At 45.8% G+C, this 26321-nt stretch overlaps 1 protein-coding gene across 1 annotated transcript in view; it reads left to right on the top strand.

The window, feature by feature from the left end:
- Positions 1–1588: 1588 nt before the first annotated feature.
- The window catches only part of LOC130124453 (zonadhesin-like), a 38376-nt gene continuing 13643 nt past the window's right edge, over positions 1589–26321 (top strand). Inside the window, exons 1-21 of the mRNA XM_056293907.1 lie at positions 1589–1691; positions 2929–2987; positions 10205–10426; positions 11057–11138; positions 12538–12809; positions 13448–14000; positions 14190–14386; positions 14562–14951; positions 16147–16151; positions 17468–17752; positions 17972–18237; positions 19911–20048; positions 20234–20490; positions 20626–20710; positions 21279–21545; positions 21753–21890; positions 22859–23115; positions 23318–23402; positions 23492–23565; positions 25397–25539; positions 26001–26170. Of these exons, the coding sequence (XP_056149882.1) occupies positions 1589–1691; positions 2929–2987; positions 10205–10426; positions 11057–11138; positions 12538–12809; positions 13448–14000; positions 14190–14386; positions 14562–14951; positions 16147–16151; positions 17468–17752; positions 17972–18237; positions 19911–20048; positions 20234–20490; positions 20626–20710; positions 21279–21545; positions 21753–21890; positions 22859–23115; positions 23318–23402; positions 23492–23565; positions 25397–25539; positions 26001–26170 (4048 nt within the window). The remainder of the gene's footprint in view (positions 1692–2928; positions 2988–10204; positions 10427–11056; positions 11139–12537; positions 12810–13447; positions 14001–14189; positions 14387–14561; positions 14952–16146; positions 16152–17467; positions 17753–17971; positions 18238–19910; positions 20049–20233; positions 20491–20625; positions 20711–21278; positions 21546–21752; positions 21891–22858; positions 23116–23317; positions 23403–23491; positions 23566–25396; positions 25540–26000; positions 26171–26321) is intronic.

Below are 26321 nucleotides of genomic sequence, written 5' to 3'. Positions count from 1 at the left end.
GTGCAGAGCCAGTGGGGGGGGGTTGGGGTGGGGAGGGGTCAGAACCCCTGCAGGAGGAGGAGGCGGGGGCGGGTCTTTGCTTCTCCTCTCCTCCTCACAAAGGTTTCGTGTTAACAAAAGACAATTAAACCCAACTCGCCTACAGTATCGATCACGTCTCCCCCCTGATAGGCGGAGCAGAACCAGCGAACACCTTTATTCATTAAACGGCCCGTGCGGCGCCCGAGGGGCCGGTCGGGAGATACCGGGCTCGGGTTTTTGAGACGAAGCGCCACGGGGCGGAGACACCCGCAAGATCACGTGGGAATTCCTCAACGGCGCGTGACAGAGGGGGAGAAAGCAGCAGAGGGGAAGGTAAGGACGTGGCACGACCTTGGGTGTAGATTAAGGAGGGGAGGAAGAGGAGGCAGGGGAAGGGTGGAGGGTGGAGGAGGAGAGGTGTTCCGACAACATGGCGAGTAACAGAAATGTCAGGGCGTTTAATTGGGTTTGTGTTTCGTGGGAGTAATTGGAAGGAGGGAAGTTATTTATTCCCCTTATCGCTTCATAACCGCTGGTTCTCTTCCGGGACTTGAGGCTGAGACGTTGTTGACGAGTTACGACTCGCCTCTGTGCCGACGCCGAAACGTCCCCCCCGCACGTAAAACCAGTCGGTGAATATGCGTGTTAAACGGATCCGGAAATACCGGAAGGCCCCGTTGGTTCTGATCAGCTCCTCCCCCCGACGTCAAATGTATTTCTGCGATAAACTTCTCTCCTCCGCACACTTCCAAGTAGCTGACGAAAGCATGGCGTTACGTCATCAATCTCAGAAAACCTTATAAGGGAGGGGGCGGGGCGTCCGCGTAGCGTGGCGGTCTGTTCCGTTGCCTACCAACGCGGGGATCGCCGGTTCGAATCCCCGTGTTGCGTTTGTCTTGCTCGGGTGTCCCTACAGATACAATTGTCCGTGTCTGCGGGTGGGAAGCCGGATGTGAGCGTGTGTCCTGGTCGCCGCACTAGCGCCTCCTCTGGTCGGTCGGGGCACCTGTTCAAGGGGGACTGGGGAAACTCCTCACTGTCAGGTGAAAAGAAGCGGCTGGCGACTCCACATGCATGTGGTAGTCTGCAGCCCTCCCCGGATCGGCCGAGGGGGGTGGAGCAGCGAACGGGACGGCTCGGAAGAGTGGGGTATGTGGCCGGGTACAACTGGGGAGAAAAGGGGGGAGGAAAATCCAAAAAATAAAAGCAGGATGAGCGGTTTGGATAATGGATGGATGGATTATAAGGCCCAGAATCCTTCACGCTACATCGCTACACTTCCTATAGAGCGAAGAAGCGGGGGATGCGGAGACAAGGAAGAGAGGGGGGCTTGTGTTTAAGCCCAACACATGTGGGAAAGCTCGCTGCTGTCTGGCTCTGCTGTCCCTCCGCTCTCCACCTCGGAAGGACCTTGACCCCGGGGTCGAATCATTTGGACATCTCAGCACACTGCAAAGAGACACAGAAAACCCACGTGTGCCTTTAATTCCCCGATCCGAGACAGCGGCTCGCATGTACGGAAGGGAGGGAAGATTCAATAAAAAGACTTTTTTACCGGAGCTGAGACATGAGGGAGAGCTCAGTATCTGCCCTACCTAGCCCGGTGTTATCCGTCAACCGTGACCTTGACCCGCTAGTTGGGGCCAGGACATCTCCGGGGTCTGCAGACGGTGAGGAGAGAGGAGAAGGGTACGAACGGGAGTACAGCAGATATTCTTACGCCACAGACTGACCTATTCGAAGATGAAATGTGGTGCTGCGGATTGATTTTCTTTTCTTTTTGTGTGTGTGTGTGTGTGTGTGTGTGTGTGTGTGTGTGTGTGTGTGTGTGTGCAGAAGTGACCTTTGGGTTTCAAGAGTAGTGCGAGATGAACTCCGACACACGGCTGAAGAGGTGTTTCGGCAAATTAACTTTGGATAAGGGTCCAAGGAGAGCTAGGAGGACGTGCATGCAAGGCGTCCATAGCTCCTGGAATGGGGACTGGGGTGCACGTCCTTGTCATGGATTTGCAGAGATAAGGGTTTGGGTCCAGCACTTGATCAATATTGCATGTCTTCTCTTTCTGTATGTCTCCCTGTCTGACTGTCCTTGCTTTCCTTGCGTACTTAAAGGATACTTCCGTGTTTTTACAACCTGTCTTACTTTTGTTGTTTTGGAAATAATGCTAAATGGACTGCGTTTATACGGCGCTTTTCTAGTCTGGCGACCACTCAAAGCGCTTTACAGTGTGTGTCTCACATTCACCCATTCACACACACACACACACACACATTCATACACTGATGGCGGAGGCCGCCATGCAAGGCACCAACCTGCTCATCAGGAGCAGATAGGGGTTCAGTGTCTCGCTCAAGGACCCTTCGACACGCTCTCTGGAGGAGCTGGGGATCGAACCGGTGACCTTATGCTTACTGGACGGCCCACCCTACCCCCTGAGCCATGCCATGGGGCGGCACGGCATAACTGAAATGCTAGTGTGCGCTTCGTTTAAGATGTCATTTTACTCACCAGCTTCATCTTGGAGCATTTGGGCACGGCAGCACCACTAGGTACAGGTTGGCAACAGCGTCTTTTGGGGCACCTCAACACGAGCCTTAAACCTGTTCATTCAACAACAACAATGGCAACAAATACCTTAGTATCTCAGTTAGGCTGTGTTCCCCATTATCCCTCACTTCTCAGTCGTGTTGGTTGGGTTGTTTATAGTGGTCATTAGTTTCTACGGTGCGTATCTGGTCGTTCCTGCAAGCTGAACCAGGAAGTAGCCCAGCCCGTGTGATCCACCATTGGTAATATTGGAGTAATAACTTTTGTCTTGCACTTTTGTTTTCACCTCGAAATATGTGGCTGGGTTTAATTGAACTTGTGGACACATGTCTGATCCTTATATTCCTTTGCCCTGGAAGACACCTTTGACAACCTGTGTGGCGGCGGTGCCATGTCCAACATCTCCACAATGAAGCCGGTGAGTAAAATGATATCACAGCTAATATGCAGAAAAACTCCAAAAATAAGACCCATATTGTAAAAAAAACAAAGACAGGATTATCCTTCCCAAAATATACAAAACAATGTTATCGATTTTCCCAGAGGTGGCCGGTTGGCCTCCACGGTCCTACATCACGGATGAAAATGTGTAGCGGCGGAGAACTTTCCGTGTTTCGTAATCATGCACATCCATTAGAGCGCCGTGAGTTAACGTCCTCTCCTGCGGGATGCTAACCCGCTGTTCCCAGCACAGTCTAATGGAACACCAGCTCGTGTACTCAATAAACAGTGGGGCACGGTATCTCCTTGAGATCTTGAAAAATAGCCCCGCGTGACGCCGAGTTCCCCAAAGCCACATTCCTGTGCCGAGTCAGGTGTTCTATTTTTGACCACGAGACAGCGGAAACCGACACAGGAAAGATACAAAGGCCAAACATGGACTTATTAACTGTTAGTCATGGACGAGGGGCTCCGTTTACGGCTAACCTTGCGCAGACCTGCATCGCTCTGCTCTTGCAGCGTCGGTGCCCTTTCTCCCGCTTCTGCCCGGAAGACCGGGCGTGGCGCAGGTTTATTATTAATGGGCCCCCAATTAGTCGGCAGCGGTGTGAAGAAATTTATTGGTTAATGAATTTATTGACTAGTTATTAAGTCCCCTTTTCAGATTGATGTCATGTTGCAGTTTAGTGTCACCAAAGGATTGCAATGATCAGGTTGGGGTACTGCTAACCACAACCCGGTAATGTGTTTGTCGGGGCAGGGAATGAAAGGATGCCACGCGGGAGCATCGCTTGCCAGAATACCCAAAATAAGATTCGTTCGCCTGTTTTGGTGACTTTCCAGCTTGCCCCGCCGGAGCAACGCTGAATCTGTTAAGAGCGACTTGAAAGGCGTGACTGGTCTTGGCGAAACGCTAACCGAGCGGAGGGGAAACGAATCTTAACAATCTGAACCGAGGCGTTCTCACCTGCTGGTGTGACAACAGGCCTCTGATTCGTCCTTCCGTTTTATTATGTAAGGAATCTTATCGCAGCACCACATGTCCCCGTCTCCTCAGACTGCCTTGGGTCAGGGTTTTTTTTTTTTTTTTTTTTTTGAGTAATTCTTGCTGTGTCATGAATCACACACTTTAGCCACTCAAAGATAAAACCTCGGCGATGTTAATAAATCAGGGTTGGTTTGACGCGGATATGTGTAGATTATCTGCGAAGACACAAGGCGATTAGCGTATTTCGGTTCTTGTCACTACTTAAGGCAGAAGTGGTTCTCTGTGTAAAGAAGAAACCATACGTCGATGTGAGGGGCCGTACAAGCCATATTCATTTTTGGCCCTCTAACATACATACGTTCTCCTTTCGCTAAAAATGTAAACTGTATGAATGTGTGAGTTCAAATATATAAATATGAGAATAAAAATGTGTGGGTGTAAGAATGAAAATATATGTGTATTTGAAAGGAGAATGTGTGTATGTGAGAGGGCCAGGATATAGTATGGCTTGTGTGGCCCCTCATACGGCTAAGTATTTCCACATCGCTTTATTTAAGCATTTGGTTTTCTGCGCAGATTCTTCGGGAAAGGCATACTTCACAATGAACAATTGTGAGGAAATATTTATTTTAGGCCCCCGCTCTATTGGCAAATAGGATGAGGCTTCAAGAATGAGTCACAGAAGGCCGACAAGACAACCACCTCCCAACGCAATGTCTCGCTCTTATCACCGGAGTGATTTCAGGCCATACTTTAACCGTGGCCTGCTATCTGCCTGACATGCTGTAAATATGCTTTAGCACACCCAGAGTTGCAGCCTGTTTTAACAAGACTGGTATCGGGTCAAGATGTACACATGCCTCTCACAAAGGGAAAACTTTACTGACTCACCATTTGGGCTTATCCCTGCTAAATGGTGTGAGGTGGCTTTGCAGCTCAGACATCTAGCGAGCACGATGCTTTGCTGCCCTACTCCCGCGTGTAACATTCACCGGGGTCAACGACAAACGTTAGGTTGAATTTTCTGCAGAGATCAATCCCCTGCAGGGGAAAAGCTTCATTCAGGAATGCGATAGCCTCAGGAAAAAGAAAAGAAAAGTCCAACTCCTATTCTTGCATTTCGTACGGTCTTTTCGGTTTAACGTGACTGCAGTGAAGCACATATTGCCTCTTCTGTTCGACGTTGCACTCCTGGATCGGGTCTTCAGGGGCTCCTCGGCGGTGATTGTCGGACGGGTTGTCAGGGCAGACTTACAGCCGCAGCGGGTTACATGAGTTGTCCATCAGACACCATGAAACAGTCGATCACAACCTGCATGTGTTTGGCTGAGGGCGTGTGCAGTATAGTACCCCATACTTCACTTGAATCTAGGGTTATATTTACCCTCCCATTACTAATAGGATCAATGACCAATTAGGGCAATACTCCTGCTTCAAGTACAGCCATATAAACACCTTTATCTGACTATCTTTATCAGAGGTAAGGTCAACACTGACATAAAAATAGCACAATTAAGACACCAGATTTTTGCTTAACCATTTTTTATGAATTGGTGCATGGTTTCTTATTAGCACTATTAGTACTATAAGTATTATTAGTAGCACTTAGTATTATTAGTAGTATTAGGTATCTTGAAACTGCACATGTGAAAGGTCATTGGACGCAACGAATCAGATATTGTTACAGACCATAGCCCAATTATTTACAAAAAATAAAATCCAGATATACCTGGATTTTTGAGAAATTGTGTTATTTCAAACCAGGTAAACCTTTTGATGGAGACACTGCCCTACGCCGATTATTCCCAGTAGTCGGAGCACCGCTGTGCATGTAAACGTATCCGGTGTCTTTCTGCAGGCGTATGCGCTCCGTGGTTTTCTGGCAGGGTGCGGGTTGATGGATCATCAGAGTTTTTTTGTTTTAGTTGGATTTTTTTTTTTTTGTCAGCTTGCCATGAAACCTAAGATGAAGTGGACATGTCAAAATGCCATCGTGTCCCATCAACGCTTCGCCTCGCAGCTTTGCTCTCTGAGCTGAACACGTCTGAAAAGACACGATATGGCACCAGGCCTTCGCATTACATAACTACGTTTACTTCACCTTGCAGAACCTTTTTAACTTTTTTTTTTCCAGTTCCGTATAATTAGTCAGAGACTGATTAACCGCAAGAATAAGACGAGGTTTTATATTTTTGGACCCTCCGATGCCCTCATGAGTCATTTTCTATAAATGAGTACATTGACACGTCAATATCAGTTCAAGGATGCCACTAAATTCATTCCATCTTACTATTTAAACCAGTAGTTTTTATTTATTAATTATTATTATTTGATTGGCACCCAGCAACAGCAATGAATTATCTTTAACATTGATATCACCACTTTTATATACCCAGTCAGAGCAAGACTGGGTTCATAAATCTGCAATGAGTCGAGTTGAGCCGGAAAACATCAAAAATTTTAACGACTGAGTTTGTCTATGAGTGCAATTTGTAATTTAATCATTAATCCCATCAACCTTTCATGTGTTGTTGTTATGCCCCCTCTACGCCTCGGCGCCTTTTACGACCCAGCAATGCTCGCACTAAACACTGACCTAACCCATGAACCACGCCGTTTACTCGTAACTATGTCAGCAGCGGCCATCACTTCTGTAATATTTCATGCCACTGATCCGGTCCAGCCCCTCTCGTCTCTTCCCATTCTGCTGCACGGCTTCTCCCTCCACCCACCGCTGTGGTCAGGTCAGGTGCAGGCCCTATAAACGCCCATACCTCCCCATTCTGCAGCGAGAAGCAGACAGGAAGCATAAAGCGCTCCTCCTCATATAATTACAGGAACTGCGAAGAGACGCTTCATTGTAGTGCTTTGGCATTTGGTTGTTTTCATCAGGGGCATCCAGGGGAACATTTTAAAGAGAGGACAAACCCGCCACACAGGCTGCCATGTTTGGAGGCAGCTGCACAGATCTGCTGCTCACCACGGCTCTACTCCTTCTAAATCTGGAGGGGACTCATGCCAGGTTGGTCTCAAGACAGCTTATCATTAACCTCCCGTCTGTACTGCACTGATCAATATATCACACTGATCATGGTTTTGTTTTTACATTTACTGCGAAACAATGGGCGATTTCCATTTTTGCACCAGCTAAGAGGTGGAACGAGAACTGAACATTCTTACTCAAGTAAAAGTACTGCTAAGCAGCAGTAATAATTATTAATTTAATAACTAATAATTAATTAATGATTGATTTTGTGATAATTTACTTGAGTAAAAGTGAAAGCATACTCAGTTACTCGGATTACTCAAGAAAGAGTAAATGAGTTGTGCACACTAAATTCTAAAAGTTTACGAAACAAAAATTAGGAAACTGATTACACTTGGGAAAAGTAAGTAATTGAACTTAATTGTGTCAAGTTATGCGAAATGATTTTGCGTGAAATGATTTCACATAACTTGACACAATTAAGTTCATTTACTTACTTTTCCCAAGTGTAATCGGTTTCCTATTTTTTTTAAGTAAACTTAACTTTCAGCATTTACGGTGTAGTGAAAAACAACTTGAGAAATGAGACTTTTGTTCTTTTCGTGTCTGCAAACAAACACGGCTGCAGCTCTAAAATATGGAAATATTGTGTGGATGACAAAAGCCTATATCGTTGGAAATAAGCACGAACGCCCTGTATGAACAACACAAATATATATTTTGGCAAAGTAAATCTCCAAAAGCACCCAGTACCAGTAGCACTTAAAGCATGTTCAAACAAATTCTTCAGTTAGCCGGTTAGCAGAAGGAAAAATAGACGAATAAAACAAGGCTGAATACTGTATTATACGTCAACTCAAAGGAAAGTACTATGACTTTACTCTGCCCGGAAGTACCATTCCAGGGGGAAGTATACTGAAGCACTGTAGCGAGAATAGTTGTGATTTGTGACTTTCCACCTCGGTGTTTTACTGATGGCCGAGCCCGTCTCTCATGTCTCCCTCTCTCAGTGCCGAAGCTGAGAACTCGTCGCTGACTCTTCCCAGCTGGAGGCCAAACTCAGGTAGCGTGATTCACCGAGATCAGACCTGAATCCACACCTGCCGAGTGACCGTACATCCTTCCCCCCCACACCCGGCCTCGCAGTTAGCCGCTCACACGTTCGCGAGATGGAGGAATTTGTGAGAGGAGCAGGTTGTTCGTCAGACGGTCTTATAAAGTGCTGTTGCGGCGCTCCCATCAGTAATTTTGGTGTCATTTTACACTGCCAATTTCCTGGTTTGCCGCACACGAGCGCTTTCTTAGATTAACAATGCACTTCCCCACAGAGCCGCCCCGCGCCAAGCTACATGTGTAGCTGCCGCTAAAACCAAATGCATGTTAAGGAAACCTGTTTTTTTTTTTTTTTACCCCAATAGTATTATAGATAGATAGATAGATAGATAGATAGATAGATAGATAGATAGATAGATAGATAGATAGATAGATGCAGACAGACAGACAGACAGACAGACAGATAGATAGATAGATAGATAGATAGATAGATAGATAGATAGATAGATAGATAGATAGATAGATAGATAGATAGATAGATAGATAGATAGAGTGAGACAGATAGATAGATAGACAGATACATAGATAGACAGAGGAGATAGATAGATAGATAGATAGATAGATAGATAGATAGATAGATAGATAGATAGATAGATAGATAGATAGATAGATAGATAGATAGATAGATGCAGACAGACAGACAGACAGACAGACAGACAGACAGACAGACAGATAGACAGATAGATAGATAGATAGATAGATAGATAGATAGATAGATAGATAGATAGATAGATAGATAGATAGATAGAGTGAGACAGATAGATAGATAGACAGATACATAGATAGACAGAGGAGATAGATAGATAGATAGATAGATAGATAGATAGATAGATAGATAGATAGATAGATAGATAGATAGATAGATAGATAGATAGATAGATAGATAGATGCAGATAGACAGACAGACAGACAGACAGACAGACAGACAGACAGACAGACAGATAGATAGATAAACAGAGTGAAATAGATGGATAGATAGATAGATAGATAGATAGATAGATAGATAGATAGATAGATAGATAGATAGATAGATAGATAGATAGATAGATAGAGTGAGACGGATAGATAGATAGACAGATACATAGATAGAGACAGTGACAGTGACAGACAGACAGCATCAGAGACAGACAGTCAGAGTGACAGTCAAAGAGTCAGAGAGACAGAGTGAGAGAGAGACAGACAGATGAGTGACAGACAGACAGACAAAGTGACAGACAGACAGACTGGTTGATTGACTGACTGAAGTGCGTTCTTCTGAAGTGAATTCTTCTCTCCGTCTCCAGAATATGTTACACGGTGTGTGCTCGACAGCAACAGCAGTCTGCTTTGTGATTGGACGAGAGCCCAAACAGGAACAGGTACAGTAGATGCACAACGTGACAGCGGCGGCTCCGTCGACGCTGCCCCCAGTTCGACGTGGTTATGAAACGTTATCGCTAGTCGGCGAACGTTAGGCAACAGGGGGTCGACTCTGCCACATCGAGTCGACTTCAGCTCTAACAGATACGGCACACACTTGGAACATCGGTCCACAGTTCTGTTCCAATCTGCAGGCAGGCAGGCAGGCTGTGTGTGTGTCTGTGTGTGTCTGTGTGTGTGTGTGTGTGTCTGTGCCTCACAGCATATCACTAATTGATCTAAAGCGGGGTAATAATCTTTTTATAGCCCAGCGTTCTCCCCGGGGCAATCAAAGTAGAGGGCCTACACTTGAGTCTCACAGTTAGCTGCTCCAAAACTCTTCAGCTATTTAGCATCTAATTATAATAGAGCACAACAGATGCACTTTTGTAGTTATTCCCATAACAAAGAGGTGGGAACATTTCGCTCTGTTCTGATAATGGGAGTTAATGATAATGCAACGGAAAAAAAAGCTCATCCCACAGTTGCACATTCAGAGGCATCTGTTGCCGCTCGTGTTGCGTGGTTTTAAAAAGAGAAGGATGCCGAGTTAATTAAATCCTCGCCCTTTAGAAATAAGCACAGCACAGCACGGTAGCTTCCCATGGCGGGGTCAAACGCAGGCCTCAGTCAGTATACAGAATTCAGTCTGTAAGACACGGTAATCTTGTTCCTCACCTCTAAACTTGAGCGTTACCTCTCTCCAGAGTATGTCTCGGTGAGTACCGTGGAGAGCGAGCCCCTCAGGCTGGGGGGCGAGGCCTGCCTGGAGTTCTGGTACCTGCTGCCAGAGGGAGCTAATGGGTCAGCGCTTCGAGCTCTACTCAAAACCAGAACCGGACCGGTGGAAATCTGGACTTCACCTGCCCTGCAAAGCGGTTCTTGGAGACAAGTGTTCGTTCCCTTAGCCGGCACAGAAGCGGAGACCCGGGTAAGGAAGGAAAAAGAAACGAGGGAAGGAAAAAAGTGAATAAAACATCCAAATATGGGAGTACATGATAATAGTGTTTATAGGAATATATTATTGTTGCCCAAATCTATGAAGGGTTTGTGATTCATACTAAAATGTCGCATAATTGGGTGTCTGGGTAGTGTAGTGGTCTATGCCGTTGCCTACCAACATGGAGGTCGCTGGTTCGAATCCCCGTGTTACCTCCGGCATGGTCAGGTGTCCCTACAGGCACAACTGGCCGTGTCTGCGGGTGGGAAGCTGGATGTGGATATGTGTCCTGGTCGCTGCACTAGCGCCTCCTCTGGTCAGTCAGGGTGCCTTTTTTTTGGGGGGGGAGGGGGGTAGCGTGATCCTCCCACGCGCTACGTCCCCCTGGTGAAACTCCTCACTGTCAGGTGAAAACAAGCGGCTGGCGACTCCACATGTGTCGGAGGAGACATGTGGTAGTCTGCAGCCCTCCCCGGATCGGCAGAGGGGGTGGAGCAGTAACCGTGATGGCTCAGAAGAGGGAGGTGATTGGCCAGGTACAACTGGGGAGAAAAAAAAGGGGGGGGAATCCAAAAAAAAAAATGTTGCATAAATTACAACCTGTACATCTCTTTATATCAGGTGTCATTAGAAGCTGTCCAGGAGCTGTCTGTGCAAGGGCGGGTTGCCTTCGACCGAATAGGAGTAAGGAAAGGACAGTGTGGTGAGTATTTACCAAGAATGTCAATGAAATTCCCTAAATGATGATTTATGAATTATTCTGTCATGCGGAGAGCAGACGTCTCCCTCTCAAAAAGACACGGTTCCCCTCATTCGCACCCTTCCCAGATAGCATCATGATGTGGGCCACTTCAGGCAATGATGCGGCACTGATGGCCTTCTTCGTGCCCTGACAAAACGGATGTGAGCCTGAAGTGGCCCACATGTATAATAGCAGCAAATACGGCTCAGATATGCCAAATCACATGTGGGCCTTTTTGTTGGCAAAGATGCGGCGCTCATGTAGCAACATGTGATCTGGATGTGACCCTGAAGTGGCCCGTGTGGTAAATGGTGAATATGGCCCAAATATCACAAAACAAATATGGGCCACCTTTGGCAAATATGTGGGACATGCGGCATTGCTGTGGCTTGGTTCTGGCCCAGATCTGGCAAACAGGAGCGGACCGCTCAAGCGCCATCATTCCACGCGGTATGTGGCCCGGATGAAGTGTCGGGTGTGGGACGGGTCCGGGGCCACAGCAATTTCTCTGTCTGGGTTTTAAGTATCATTTTACTAAAACCCCTGAAGGTTAGCTGTGCTAGAGTTTTAATAGAGTTTTGCTGCCATATTCTTCTGTACGGCTGATCAATGAAACTGTAAAAGAGCTTCCTCACAGTACAAGGCTACTAAACTCTGGATGGTGGCTCATCTACACATACAAAAGGCTCAGAGATAAAATGAAGATGCCCATGTATCAAAACATTGCTTTTTCTCTTGTTATCGTTCCCCTAGACGTTGATTCGCCCTAGTTTCAGTCTTTTCTCATTGCCGGCAAGAAGGAGGACACTTTTTTCCCCATGTTAGTGAAAAATATCGGGAAGCGAATGGAGATCACGTGACTTGTTTGAGGATCTGAAAAGATCCTTATCAAAGCAGCTCAGAATATCGTTTAGTAATGTGATGCATTCCTCGCCACGACGTACAAATCACTTCGTTGTTGTTGTTGTTTGTCTGTGTTAGGAGATACCGTACAACAACAAAGAAAGGGATGTGTGGAGCATTGAGCAAGTTACATATTAAGGGAACAGTGCCAGGGCTTGAAAAAAATTTGAAAGTAAACAAACCAACAAACAAATATACATAATTTTTTTTTTTTTTTGCCAAGGTGACAAGTATAAAGAAAATTATATGAATAGTCTTGTCTCTCAGAGAGGTATATATTTATATATACTATATACATTGATTTTTTTTATTTCATCATATCCCCCCATAGGAAACCAGTGTGAACCCGGTGCAGAGTTCTGGACGGACGGGTCTACTCGTTGCCTGTGTTCTGCGGGCCGGCTCAGCTGCTCTTTCTCTCAGTGTCCCGCGGGTCAAAACTGTGGTCCGATTACAGCGAACTCCAGTCGGATGACCGGCCACGGGACCTGCACCGTCCACACTGACCCACAATGCAGCACCTTTGACGGGGCCCTCTTCCGTTTCATGGCCCCCTGCACCTACGTCCTGGCCCAGACCTGTGCCCCCACCCAGGATCTGCCCATGTTCAGTGTGGAGGTGGTCAGTGGACGGAAGGGGAACTCGTCCGTGTCTGCCATTCAACAGGTCAATGTGGAGCTAAAGGGCCTGAGGGTGTCCCTGCTGAAAAGGCAGACCCACCGGGCCATAGTAAGTCCGCTCAAACCAGATCAACACAGAATTTACACGTTACTCAATTTCACCTACAGCCCAGTTGGTGCATCTGGCCCCCAAACGGTAAATGGCAGAAGGACTGTGGAGTTATGGAGAGTATTGATCGACTTAAACATCCAAATTAGCCTAATTTCATATTCACGCTTCTGGTTCCGAAACAGAAAATGCAGTCTTTGTCCGCTCACACACTACTGTACATCGGCCGTTATGCAGAAGTTCAAATAGTTTACTAGTACAAATCGGACGACGTTTTACAATAGAGTGAAAAGTTTAAATTCTGAGTCTGTGTTGCAGTCCATCTAACCGTTTTATACAGAACTGTAGTCCACGCCATAGGTGTTTCATTTTGTTTGGTACCGTGCCACTGTGTTGTAATGGTGCAACACTGTTGAACGGTTATTATTAGACGCAAGCATCCCCATATCTGTAGCGTCGTCATACTGATAGACTTTATCTTCAAGGGCAGAGTTTAGTTGCGTAATGTTCCGGCACTACGTTGCTTATCAAGTGTTGGAATTCTGGAGCCTTTAATAAACCATGACACACAGTCCATCCATATGGTAGATGACAGTATGAGAAGAACGATATCTTAACCGCTGCTTTTAACCTAACAGGTTAATGGCATCTGGAGGAAGCTCCCAATGGTCCTTGACAACGGCACTGTCGAGATCCATAGCAACCCCGCTGCTGTTATGATAGAGACCGACTTCGGTCTCTTTGTTTCATATGACAACACCGGTGCTGTCCAAGTTACTGTGCCGGCCTCTTACGACGGTAAAGTCTGCGGCATGTGTGGCAACTTCAACCACCGTGGAGATGATGACTACCTCTGGCCTGACGGTCTGAATGCCACAGCTTTAGCGCCGAGCCAGCAGACGGAGGCGACCTCATCTTGTGAGATCACTCTCGTGCCTCACAAGTGTGATCCCGGGGAGATGTCCGAGTACAGCGGCGAGCCCTACTGCGGAGGCCTCATTTCTGGGACCGGCCCCTTCTCCGGCTGTCTGGCTGTCGTGGGCGCAGAGAGTTACTTCCGGAGCTGTGTGTCAAGGATGTGTGGTGCTCATGGAAACATGGCGGCGCTATGTGAGACGCTGCAGGCTTACGCTGATATCTGCCAGGAGGCTGGTGTCGATTTACCAGCCTGGAGAAACTCCACTCTCTGCCGTATGTTGCTGAAATACTTCCTGTTGAGATCATTTTTCCTTTACTATAGCCTATTGTTGAATCAAAGAGGAAATAGTGGCAAATGATGAAGTAGATGATGGTTATTACGATAAGGGTGAGGATGATATGTACACGCCGCACATCATGGCCACACCCTCTTCTCTCTTCTCTCCTCTCGAACCCCTCCAGCCCTGGTGTGTGGTGAGAACAGCCATTACAGTGCATGTGCCGAGGCCTGCCCTGAGGTTTGCGCCGGTCAGGATTTACCAAGGACGTGCGGAAGCTGCGAAGAGAGATGTGAATGTGACTCTGGTTTCAAGCTCAGTGGGGGTAGGTGTGTCCTCACTGAAGACTGTGGCTGCTGGAAAAACGGACAACACTACAAGGTTAGCGGAGCAGATGGACGGGGACACACACAGCAAAGAATCCTTACCATTGACCCATGAAATTTCTGTGTTCTCGCCAGCTAAAAGAGAATAATGGTGTACGATTCAGTAATGTCATTGCTGATGTTCACAATACTCTTCCTTTTCTTTTTTTTTTAACTGATCATTAATCTAGAGAGGAGCAATGTTCTTGGATGGAGAGTGTAACCAACAGTGTCGGTGCATGGGTAATAATGAGGTCCATTGCACCGCATGGCACTGCGCAGACAATGAGGTCTGTATGGTCGAGGAAGGGGTCAAAGGTTGTTTCCCTTCCAATCCCGCCACCTGTAGAGTGTACGGCGACCCACACTATATCACTCTTGACGGGAAGGCATACGACTTCCAGGGAGGCTGCAACTACACACTGGCTACCGCTTGCGGAGATCATAGCTCAGTCCAGTTCACTGTGACCGGACGCAACCACAACCCCTTCTCTCAGAACCTGACCCGCTCCAAGCTGGAGGCGGTGGGTTTTCAGGTTGAGGATGTGCACATCATCCTGAATCAGAGTGGAACTATCAATGTAAGTATGGAATAAAAACAGCTCTCAAACTTCATCTAATTCCTCTCGGGTTACTCTGTGTAATTGATCAAACAATCAATCAACCATTCATCCAATCGCCCATTCTATGTCTGTCTGTCTGTCTGTCTATTGACCTCTCTGGCCATTTTACTCCTTTACCTGTTCATTCTTTCATTTGTTTTTTGGTTGGTTTGGTTGGACTTGCTAATTTGTTGACTACATTTATTTATTAACCTGGATAATAGGTCATCAATTTACTTTATACAAACCCCAATTCCAATGAAGTTGGGACGTTGTGTAAATGTGTATAAAAACAGAATACAATGATTTGCAAATCCTTTTCGACCTATATTCAATTGAATACACTACAAAGACAAGATATTTAACGTTCAAACTGATAAACTTTATTGTTTTTTTGCAAATATTCACTCATTTTGAATTTGATGCCTGCAACACGTTCCAAAGAAGCTGGGACAGGAACAACAAAAGACTGGGAAAGTTGAGGAATGCTCAAGAAACACCTGTTTGGAACATTCCACAGGTGAACAGGTTAACTGGAAACAGGTGAGTGTCGTGATTGGGTACAAAAGGAGCATCCCCGAAAGGCTCAGTCTTTCACAAGCAAGGATGGGGCGAGGGTCACCACTTTGTGAACAACTGTGTGAGCAAATAGTCCAACAGTTTAAGAACAACGTTTCTCAACGTACAGTTGCAAGGAATTTAGGGATTTCATCATCTACAGTCCATAATATCATCAAAAGATTCAGAGAATCCGGAGAAATCTCTGCACGTAAGCGGCAAGGCTGAAAACCAACACTGAATGCCCGTGACCTTTGACCCTTCAGGCGGCACTGCATTAAAAACCGACATCATTCTGTATAGGATATTACCACGTGGGCTCAGGAACACTTGGGAAAACCATCGTCAGTTAACACAGTTCGCCGCTACATCTACAAGTGCCAGTTAAAACTCTACCATGCAAAGCAAAAGCCAGATATCAACACCACCCAGAAACGCCGCTGGCTTCTCTGAGCCCGAGCTCATCTGAGATGGACTGATACAAAGTGGAAAAGTGTGCTGTGGTCTGATGAGTCCACATTTCAAATTGTTTTTGGAAATCATGGACGTCATGTCCTCTGGGCTAAAGAGGAAAAGGACCATCCAGATTGTTATCAGCGCAGAGTTCAAAAGCCAGCATCTGTGATGGTATGGGGGGTATTAGTGCCCATGGCATCATGGGTAACTTGCACATCTGTGAAGGCACCATTAAGGCTGAAAGGTCCAAAGGTTTTGGAGCAACATGTGCTGCCATCCAAGCGACATCTTTTTCAGGGACGTCCCTGCTTATTTCAGCAAGACAATGCCAAGCCACATTCTGCACGTGTTCCTACAGCGTGGCTTCGCAGTAAAAGAGTGCGGGTACTGGACTGGCCTGCCTGCAGTCCAGACCTGTCTCCCATTGAAAATGTGTGGCGCATTATGAAGTGCAAAATACAACAACGGAGACCCCGGACTGTTGAGCAACTGAAGTCATACATCAAGCAAGAATGGGAAAGAATTCCACCTACAAAGCTTCAACAATTAGTGTCCTCAGTTTCCAAATGCTTATTGAGTGTTGTTAAAAGGAAAGGTGGTGTAACACAGTGGTGAACATGCCCCTGTCCCAGCTTCTTTGGAACGTGTTGCAGGCATCAAATTCAAAATGAGTGAATATTTGCAAAAAAACCAATAAAGTTTATCAGTTTGAACGTTAAATATCTTGTCTTTGTAGTGTATTCAATTGAATATAGGTCGAAAAGGATTTGCAAATCATTGTATTCTGTTTTTATTTACGTTTTACACAATGTCCCAACTTCATTGGAATTGGGGGTTTGTATATGTGTGCAATGTATTTTAATCAACCTGGGGGAAAAAAAATCTAAAATTAACATTGGAACTTCCAACTATGGGAATTCCAGCAGTTTTCCTAGTGTTCTCAGGATATATAGAGAGCCTATCTTGACAATGTGTAATAAACTGGGAGACTTCCAAGGTCAATTTATAAGTCCTGTCTGACTGCCAACTGGATCCTGGGCTGGATTTTGAATATCGCTGTGCTACATTATCTACTTGAACATGTTGCGTGCTAATGACCTCGGGATCACTGTGCGCATGTTCAGTAGCTCAGATATGAGACTGTAAGAGAGGCACTCTATAGTTAAGGTCATGCAAAGAAGTTAGTCGTTTGTCATCTGGGGTTTGCTGGGACATGCAAACTAAAATAGCTGACCCACTTGACTTTGCCCTACTGTCAAGTTCACTTCACTGATCTGTGTTTCTTGCTACTCAAATATACATATGTAGGCCAGCACATGGCGTTGTTAAAGCTACTGCTTCTTTTTCCAGCGACTTCTTTTGTGATCATAGCAGAAAGGCTTGGCTTGTGGAAACTAGTTTACTCCATGCAATACATTCGTAACAAAGTTTGGATAATCTGATTAAATGAATGGTTTGGCCCCTATCTAGATGTATAACAGCCAGGTCAGTCTCCCCTACTCCACCAATGGCATATATGGATCAATATTGGTCTACCGTAAGAACCAATATATCGTCCTGGAGACGTCATTTGGCCTCAGGCTGACGATAGATGGGTGGAACAGGCTGTTCCTGCAGGTGGATGAGCGCCATAAGGGTGGACTGTGCGGTCTGTGTGGCACCTACTCTGATGACCAGAGTGATGATTTCACAAAGCCCGACGGCAAACAAGCTGGCGGAGCATTTGAGTTCGGAAACAGCTGGAGGGTGATGGAGGACAGCACCTTGTGAGTCTTTTTTTTGGGGGGGGGGGTATTTTACAAGCATGCCTGTGGCCTGTTGAAGCTTATTGTTATAGAAGGCGACCAATTACAATGTGCTCTATGTTGTGTTTGTTTAGGTAACAGAGATGGGTGATAGCATGCACCTTCGATTTCTAAATGTCCACTTTCTGTTTGCTCTTTCAAAAATGCCCCCTTTTTAATCACACTTTGCATGTTCTCTAGGTGTAATTCCCATCCAGACGACCCCAGATCTTGCGACGCTGATGAAAAGGATCTGGCCTACAGTAACTGTAGCGCACTACTGGCAGATGCCTTCACTCCCTGCCATGATCCCATCAACCCTGACATCTACATGACCAGTTGTGTGTATGACTACTGTGCCACCGGTGGGGACCGACACACCTTCTGTAGCTCCCTGGAGTCCTATGCAGTGGCTTGCAAGGTGGCAGAGGTGGCGCTGCCTAATTGGCAGGAGGACACAGTCTGTGGTAGGTGTTCGAACGGGATTTTTTTACAGGATGATAAAGTACAGTAGTGGCTGTACTGTACATGATGGAAGAGGGTTGAATCAGTTCATCTGGATACGGCGTTTATTGACAGATACGTTTCATCACTCAACTGAGAGACCTCTTCGGTCTAAACTTACTGCAGGTATCCCCGCCCCTTATAAACAATACGCTTATATGCTGTGATTGCCAACATTCACAAATCCTCTGTGAACAGAACACGTGGCCATTGAAACTCTAGTTAATGGTTACACCTATAGTTGCATGTGAAGCTAGTCGTTGGTTTTGGTCGTTAGGCAGCTGTATTGTTTGTAAGGGTGAAGGGTGGGGATACCTGCAGTCAGTTTAGACTGGAGAGGTCACTGAGATGAGTCGTGAAACATTTCTCCCTCAGTAAACGTATATACAGATGAACTGATTCAACCTTCTTTCATTTTCTTACATGAGCGTACATCAAGACATTTACTGTACATGGGGTTCTGCAGGCTCAATCCTCCCCTCCCCCCGCTTTTTCTGCCCAATTATATCCGGCCAATTACCCCACTCTTCCGAGCCGTCCCGGTCGCTGCTCCACCTCCACTGCAAACTACCACATGCCTCCTCCGATACATGTGGAGTCGCCAGCCGCTTCTTTTCACCTGACAGTGAGGAGTTTCACCAGGGGGACGTAGCACGTGGGAGGATCACGCTATTCCTCCCAGTTCCCCCTCCTCCCTGATCAGACGCCCTGACCGACCGGAGGAGGCGCTAGTGCAGCGACCAGGACACATACCCATGTCCGGCTTACCACCAGCAGACACGGCCAATTGTGTCTGTAGGAACGCCCGACCAAGCCGGAGGTAACACGGGGATTCGAACAGGCGATCCCCGTGTTGGTAGGCAATGGAATAGACTGCTATGCTACCCAGACGCCCGCAGCAGGCTCCATCCTATAGCAATGGACCTGATTGACCTATTGAGGTTAATGAAAACATTATTGACTGATAATGAACATGGAGTGCAGGCAGCTCACCTAATCTGTGCTTTTATTCACTGTTCATTATCTTATGTTGCTTCATTTTATTTATTTTTTGTTTGCTTTATTTCACTATCTCCCAATAATATCTTCCCATCTTTGTGATCTTGCTTACCATTTCCTCCTTTCTCTATTGCAGCTGACCCCCCAACAACTCCAATTCCTCCAAAGACTTTAACCCCTCCTACCCTTCCAATGCCCCGATCAAAGCTGTAAGAGCTTTCAGAATGACGAATCTGCAACAAACATCTAAATGATCCGTAATCATTAAAAAAAAAATCCATTGAATCCATCCAACACAAAAACATTTAGTTTTTGGTTTGTTTTTTTGGGGGAGGGGCCTGCTTCTCTTTAAATATAACCTATTAAGGTCATCGTAAAAATGTTTTCGGTTTTGAAAATTCTAGTTCGCAAGATATCCGTAGAGCAATATTTTACTATCAAGACACGTTTTATCATGTAAGCAATGCAACAAGAGGTGGCTTGTCTTGAAAGTATCTTAAGAAATCAACTCTCGGCTCATCAACGGTCAATTTGTGCAATTTCTATTTGCGGTTATCCACATCACAGTCCAACTTGCACAGCTCTTGAAAGTAGTGGGCTGAGAGCTTCATCTCTGTATGGCTTTGCTCCTTCATAGCTTGTCCCTTGAGCTGCAACTTTGACAACGATCTGTGCGGGTGGCAGCAGCTCATCCAGGACACTTTCGACTGGAGGAGACAGTCAGGTCCCACCCCTTCCAACAGAACGGGACCCAATCAAGATCACACGACCGGAGGTAATGGGCTTTCCTAAGGTGTACCACATTTTTTAAAGATCTGTGTGCTGCAACATTGGGAAATCACTGCTATCAGAAAAACATACACATAAAACTGAGGGCATCATTTAGCTGCTTGAGTTTTGTCAAATTTTTTGTCCTCTGTGAAAGATAATTATATGGCTATGCATCACTGTCTTGTCTAGCGAGCTTCTACATGTACATCGAGGGTGACAGCGTGACCTACGGCGACTCGGCTCGTATGCTTAGCCCAAAGTGCCATTACAGCGGCCCTCTCTGCCTGAGCTTCTGGTATCACATGTACGGCTCAGCCAAGGCCATGGCCCTCAATATCTACAAGCTCCAAGACAACAAAGTCACCAAACTCTGGTGGGACGCTAATGACCAGGGACAACAATGGCACCTGGCTTTTGTTGATATTAAAGCCAGAAGGCCATTTCAAGTAAGTCTGACATCGCTCTCTGTAATTGTGTAAGTAAACTAAAAGTAGATACTGCATTGTTGTCACTTTAGGTTGCATAGAAGAATGATGTCATCCTGCACAGTGGTGGTCAATGTCCCCATAATCTCATTGCAGATCATAGCAGAGGGAATCAGAGGCTCTAACACACTGTCAGACGTGGCCATAGATGACATTTCAATGCATTTTGGCTCGTGCTCAGGTAATGATGTTCACTCTCAAAAAGATCTGTGTTAAATTATAAAATCTTATTAAGGACTATTTCAAATATTATTTTAGTTTGATTTGGTTTTCATTATTCACGGCCTTACCCACCATCTCCCAGTGTGAACTATACCATACCAGTAAAGTTGACATCAGAAAAACTAAACCAAGCTTACTTCCTCTAGCTCATTTCCCCGGACAGATGAGTGACCCTTCACTTCCTCCTACGGCTGGAGGAGTCATCCCCTCACACCCAGGTGAGAAAAACAGGAGGACAGTCAGTTCTCCATCATTTAATCTGCTGCTTGATTACCAAAAGCCTACGATTTTGAAAGTGTCTCTGAATGCTGCATGTGCATTATGATAGCAAGTGGAAGTGAACGATTACTGAATAAGTTGACTTGTATGAACAGATAGTTTTAATAGGTCAAAAAGGGTCCAGGCTTATTTTAATGCAGTGCGGCACGTTGACTCTGCTATTTGCATTTCCTCTCTCAGCAATAATGGATTTGCATGTTTACACGTGTATTTGGGACATGTACAGTATAACATTGTTGCTCTCACAGATCGGAGTGGCGGTGTGATGCCCAGTCCTCCTAATCCTGAGTCAAACATGACGGCCCCTCCACGTCCCCCAGTGATAACCACCGCTATTCCACAACCACCTGTGGTTACTGTTACTGCCGAGGCCGCTTTTACAACCCAGCTTCCTTTGGATAATACCGCTGCTCCTCCTCTGGTGGAAGCAACAACAGACTCCATTGTCGAGGGCAAAGTTACTCCTCCTTATACCCCCGATGACAGGTCCCTGTCCTCGACAGACCCAAATCCAGGTATAGTGATAATTCAGATAATTCAGCACAGGTATTTCCGTTTACATCTGCAACATCTAAACCCTGGCTGATAATGAAACTGAGTGGAACTTAGTGTGTCTCTAAACACCCAAATATGGACTTTGATGGGGTTTGATGATTTTTTTATTTTTTATTTTTTTAATTTCTAGTGTTTCTCAATATAACAATATGTATGTTTCTTTCCAGTCTGCAAAATGAACTGTGATTTCGACCAAGACCTCTGTGCATGGAACCAACTGCTTACTGATGTTTTTGACTGGACGAGGAATAATGGCTCCACTCCCACCGAATTGACAGGGCCTTCTTCGGACCACACAAATGGAAGTAAGTATTTAAATGTTGGCAAATAACGTTGAGGATTTTAAATTTGTGACGTTCATGGAATAGAGTGGTGACGGGGAAACTCATAGTGCATGACCTTTGATAGTTTAGAAGCTACCCGCCGATTCAAAAAAGACTTTAAAAGACTAGGAAAAAAGGGCATCCGGGCAGCTGGCGGTGTATTCCGTTGCCTTCCAACACAGGGATCGCCGGGTCAAATCCCTGCGTTACCTCTGGCTTGGTCGGGCATCCCTACAGACACAATTGGCAGTGTCTGCGGGTGGGAAGCCGGATGTGGGTATGTGTCCTGGTCGCTGCACTATTACCTCCTCTGGTTGGTCGAGGCGCCTATTCAGGGGGAACGCAGCGACCGGGATGGCGTGGAAGAGTGCGGTGATTGGCCGGATGCAATTGGTGAGAAAAAAAAAGGGGGGGGGGGACTTGCAACATTATGTGCGACAGTAAAACAAAACAAATTGAAGTTACCAGTGACCCGATCTTGTTGCTCACTGATACTCTTTCTGCATGTGTGATCATAGAACGGTAGCCAAACTAAGGCAGATTTACTGTTCCTCATTTCCAGCTTTTGGTTCAGTTTTTCAGTTATAGTCTCAACAATTTATTTGGGCCTTCACCCTTTGCAGCCTTTGTACATGTGAGCAGATGCATTGCTGTTACTGGGCTCATGACATGAAGTTAACCAAGTCATTTGGGTTTATAGTGATATAACCAACCTTTAAAAGGCACTGGAACCGTCACCCTTTAGCCTCATTAATTTCTGTCTCGTGAAATAAAATGAGAACGTTGCAACCAGTCTTCACTCTAAACTGGAACTCATGCCTGATCTACCAACCTAGAACTCTGCATGGGACCCATTAGAAAGAATGAAAAGTTCTTGTCTTAACTCAGTTTAGCGTTTAATATATCTGTTGTTCCAATCAAATTAACCGTCACACATTTTGATTACCTAGATGGTCACTACCTTTACATCGAGGCAAACAGCGCAACACATGGAGACACAGCTCGTCTCCTCAGCGCTGAGTGTTCCGATTCTGGTCCTCAGTGTCTGCAGTTCTGGTACCACATGTACGGCTCAGCCGATACAATGGGCCTACATGTCTACTTACTTCAGGACAGTCTCGTTAATGCTGTTTGGAGGAGCAGAAATGACCAAGGAAATATGTGGCACTTGGCCCAGGTGGACCTCACAACAACTGGACCTTTTCAGGTGAACAACCTATAACTAGCCCTTTCTTGACTCGAACTTACCACCTAGGATAGCTTATTTATGGTAATTTGCTACCAGTATTTTCAGGACTTGGCAAAGCCTAGCTCTTATTTTTGCAGCCCAAAGTTTTGGTACCATTTCTGGTTTAACAGCATCCAGCTAACGCAACAACCCTTTTTTATTTGCGGCAATCAAATTTCAGATTATTTTTGAAGGACGCAGAGGTTCCAATGATCAGTCTGATGTGGCCATAGATGATGTGTCTCTTCATCGTGGGCGCTGTGCAGGTAGGCGTATAATCTTCTCTTCATTGGTTTAAATCTCACAAAAACTCAGACGTTGATGTCACTGTGGTGACTGTAATTTTTCCTTATAGATCTGATTAAACCAACAACCTCTGCTCCCCCAACCAATGGTCCACCTACAACTGAAAATCCAGAGCTTCTTCCGGTGAACAACTCTACCATTACACAAACTTCAACTACAACAACAACGCAACCATCACCTATAAGTGGATTTACAGCAACAACGACCACAACAAGGATACCTGCAAGTGAATATGATACAAAAACTACTACAGCCCCACAAGTCACAACAAAAACACAAACTACAGCTGGATCTCCAACAACAGCAAAACCTGATGTCCCAGTAACTACAAAACCTGTTGGCCCTTCAAGCACAAGAACATATCCATCAACAACCATCAGATCTGAAGCCACAACTACAGCTGGACCACGACCACCAATTTCAAATAGACCACATCCACAAACCACTGCTACACCAGAAAACTCAACCACAGATAGACCACAACCCTCAGCCACACATGACCCACAGAAAGCAACAACAGCCAGAACACAACCACCTACAATGACAGACAGAACATACCCATCAGCACCCACTAGACCTGAAACAACCACAGTTAGACCTCAAACAACAACGACGAAAAGACCACAACCTCCCACCACAGCAAGATCCGAACTACCAACCTCAGTTCGACCACAGCCTCCAACAACAGAGATGCCACAATCTCCAAACGCAGCAAGAACTGAACCTCCAACCACTGCTAGACCACAATCTTTAGCAACACAAAAACCTGGCTCATTAACCACCACACAACCTGAACCTCCAACCAATGCTAAGCCACAAACACCCACAACCACCGGACATGAGATCTCAACCTCAGTTCAACCGCAACTGCCAACCACAGTTAGTCCTCAAAATCCAGCAACAGAAACCCCTGGCTCACGAACCACCATAAGACTTAATCATCCAACCACTGCTAGACCAGTACAACCACATCCTTCAACTACTGCTAGACCAGTACAACCACATCCTTCAACTACTGCTAGACCAGTACAACGACATCCTTCAACTACTGCTAGACCACAATTTCCAAATACAGCTAGACCACTACTTCCAACAACAGAAAAGCCACAACCAACTAACACAGCAAGTCATGAACCGCTGATTACAACCAGTCATGAACAACAAACAACAGCTTATCCAACACCATCAGCTACGCATGAAATCCCAAGTACAGCAAGATCTGAACCTCAAACTACAGTAAATCAGGCAACACCAGCCACAACCAAACCTCCACCTCCAACCACAGCTAAACCTCAACTTCCACACACAGCCAAAACACATCTACCAATCACTAGTACACCTGAAAACTCAACCACGGTTAGACCTCGACCAGCATCTACAGAAACACTGAAAAATCCAACAACAGGAAGATCACAACCACCACTAACAGAAGTCCCTGGAGTTTCAACCACAGAAACACCTCAACCTGCATCCCGCACTATACCACTCCCACAAACCACCTATCGAACTGAAAACCCAACCACAATAAGCTCACAACAAACAACTACAGCTAAACCACAACCAACAACTACAACTAGACCACAACTGCCAACTACTGTGAGACATCAACCATCAATTACAGCTAAACCACAACTGGCAACTACAACTAGACCACAATCAACAACTATTGCTAAACCACAATCAACAACTATAGCTAGACCACAACCATCAACTACAGCTAGATCACAATCACCAACTACAGTGAGACCACAACCGGCAACTACAGCTAGACCACAACCCACATCTACAGCTATACCACAATCACCAATAACAGTGGGACCACAGCTGGCAACTACAACTAGACTACAATCAACTACAGTTAGACCACAGCCCACAACTACAGCTAGATCACAATCACCAACTACAGCGAGACCACAAGCGGAAATTTCAACTAGACCACACCCCACAACTACAGCTAGACCACAGCCGCCAACTACTGAGACACCACAACCAGCAACACCAACTAGACCACAATCAACAACTACAGCTAGACCACAACCCACAACTACAGCTAGACCACAACCTACAACTACAGGTAGACCACAACCGCCAACGACTGTGAGACCACAATCGACAGCTACAGCTAGACCACAACCCACAACTACAGCTAGACCAAAATCACCAACTACAGTGAGACCACAGCCAGCAACTACAACTAGACCACAACCCACAACTACAGCTAGACCACAACTGCCAACTACTGTGAGACCACAACCAGCAACTACAACTAGACCACAATCAACAACTATAGCTAGACCACAGCCATCAACTACAACTAGCCCACATCCAACAACTATAGCTAGTCATGAACCCCACACTACAGCTAAACCACAACCAGAAACCACTGCTAAACCCCAACAACCTGCCACAATAAGAACTCCATCTACAACAACAATAAAATCTACATCACTACCCACAGTAAGACCTGAACCTACAACCACAACTAAACCACAACTGGCAACCACCACCTCACCAGAAAGCTTAACTACATTAAAAACACAACCACCAACAATGGCTAGACCTGGAACCCAAAGCACAGTTAGACCTCAGCCAACAACAGAACAACCAGACATTCCAACAACAGAAAGAAAACAGCCACCAGCAACTGAAAAACCTGGATTTCCAAGCACAAAAAGACCAGGAACCCCATCTACAGCAGGGCCGCAACCCCCAACTACACCTATATCAAGTTAGTTTTATATTTTTCTACCACAAAATATTAAATATGGAGTGGAAGGATTCTGAGGGGTATACTTAGTGCCGATATAACAGCTGTTAACCAACGTGAATGATGATCTCAACTCAAGACTAAGATACTTTTGCGACCAGGTAGCATAGTG

Source organism: Lampris incognitus, chromosome 14 (assembly GCF_029633865.1).
Source record: "Lampris incognitus isolate fLamInc1 chromosome 14, fLamInc1.hap2, whole genome shotgun sequence".
In the NCBI taxonomy this organism is placed as follows: domain Eukaryota; kingdom Metazoa; phylum Chordata; class Actinopteri; order Lampriformes; family Lampridae; genus Lampris; species Lampris incognitus.
Note: the sequence above shows the minus strand (reverse complement) of the source record. Positions and strands in the feature narration are given on the sequence as shown.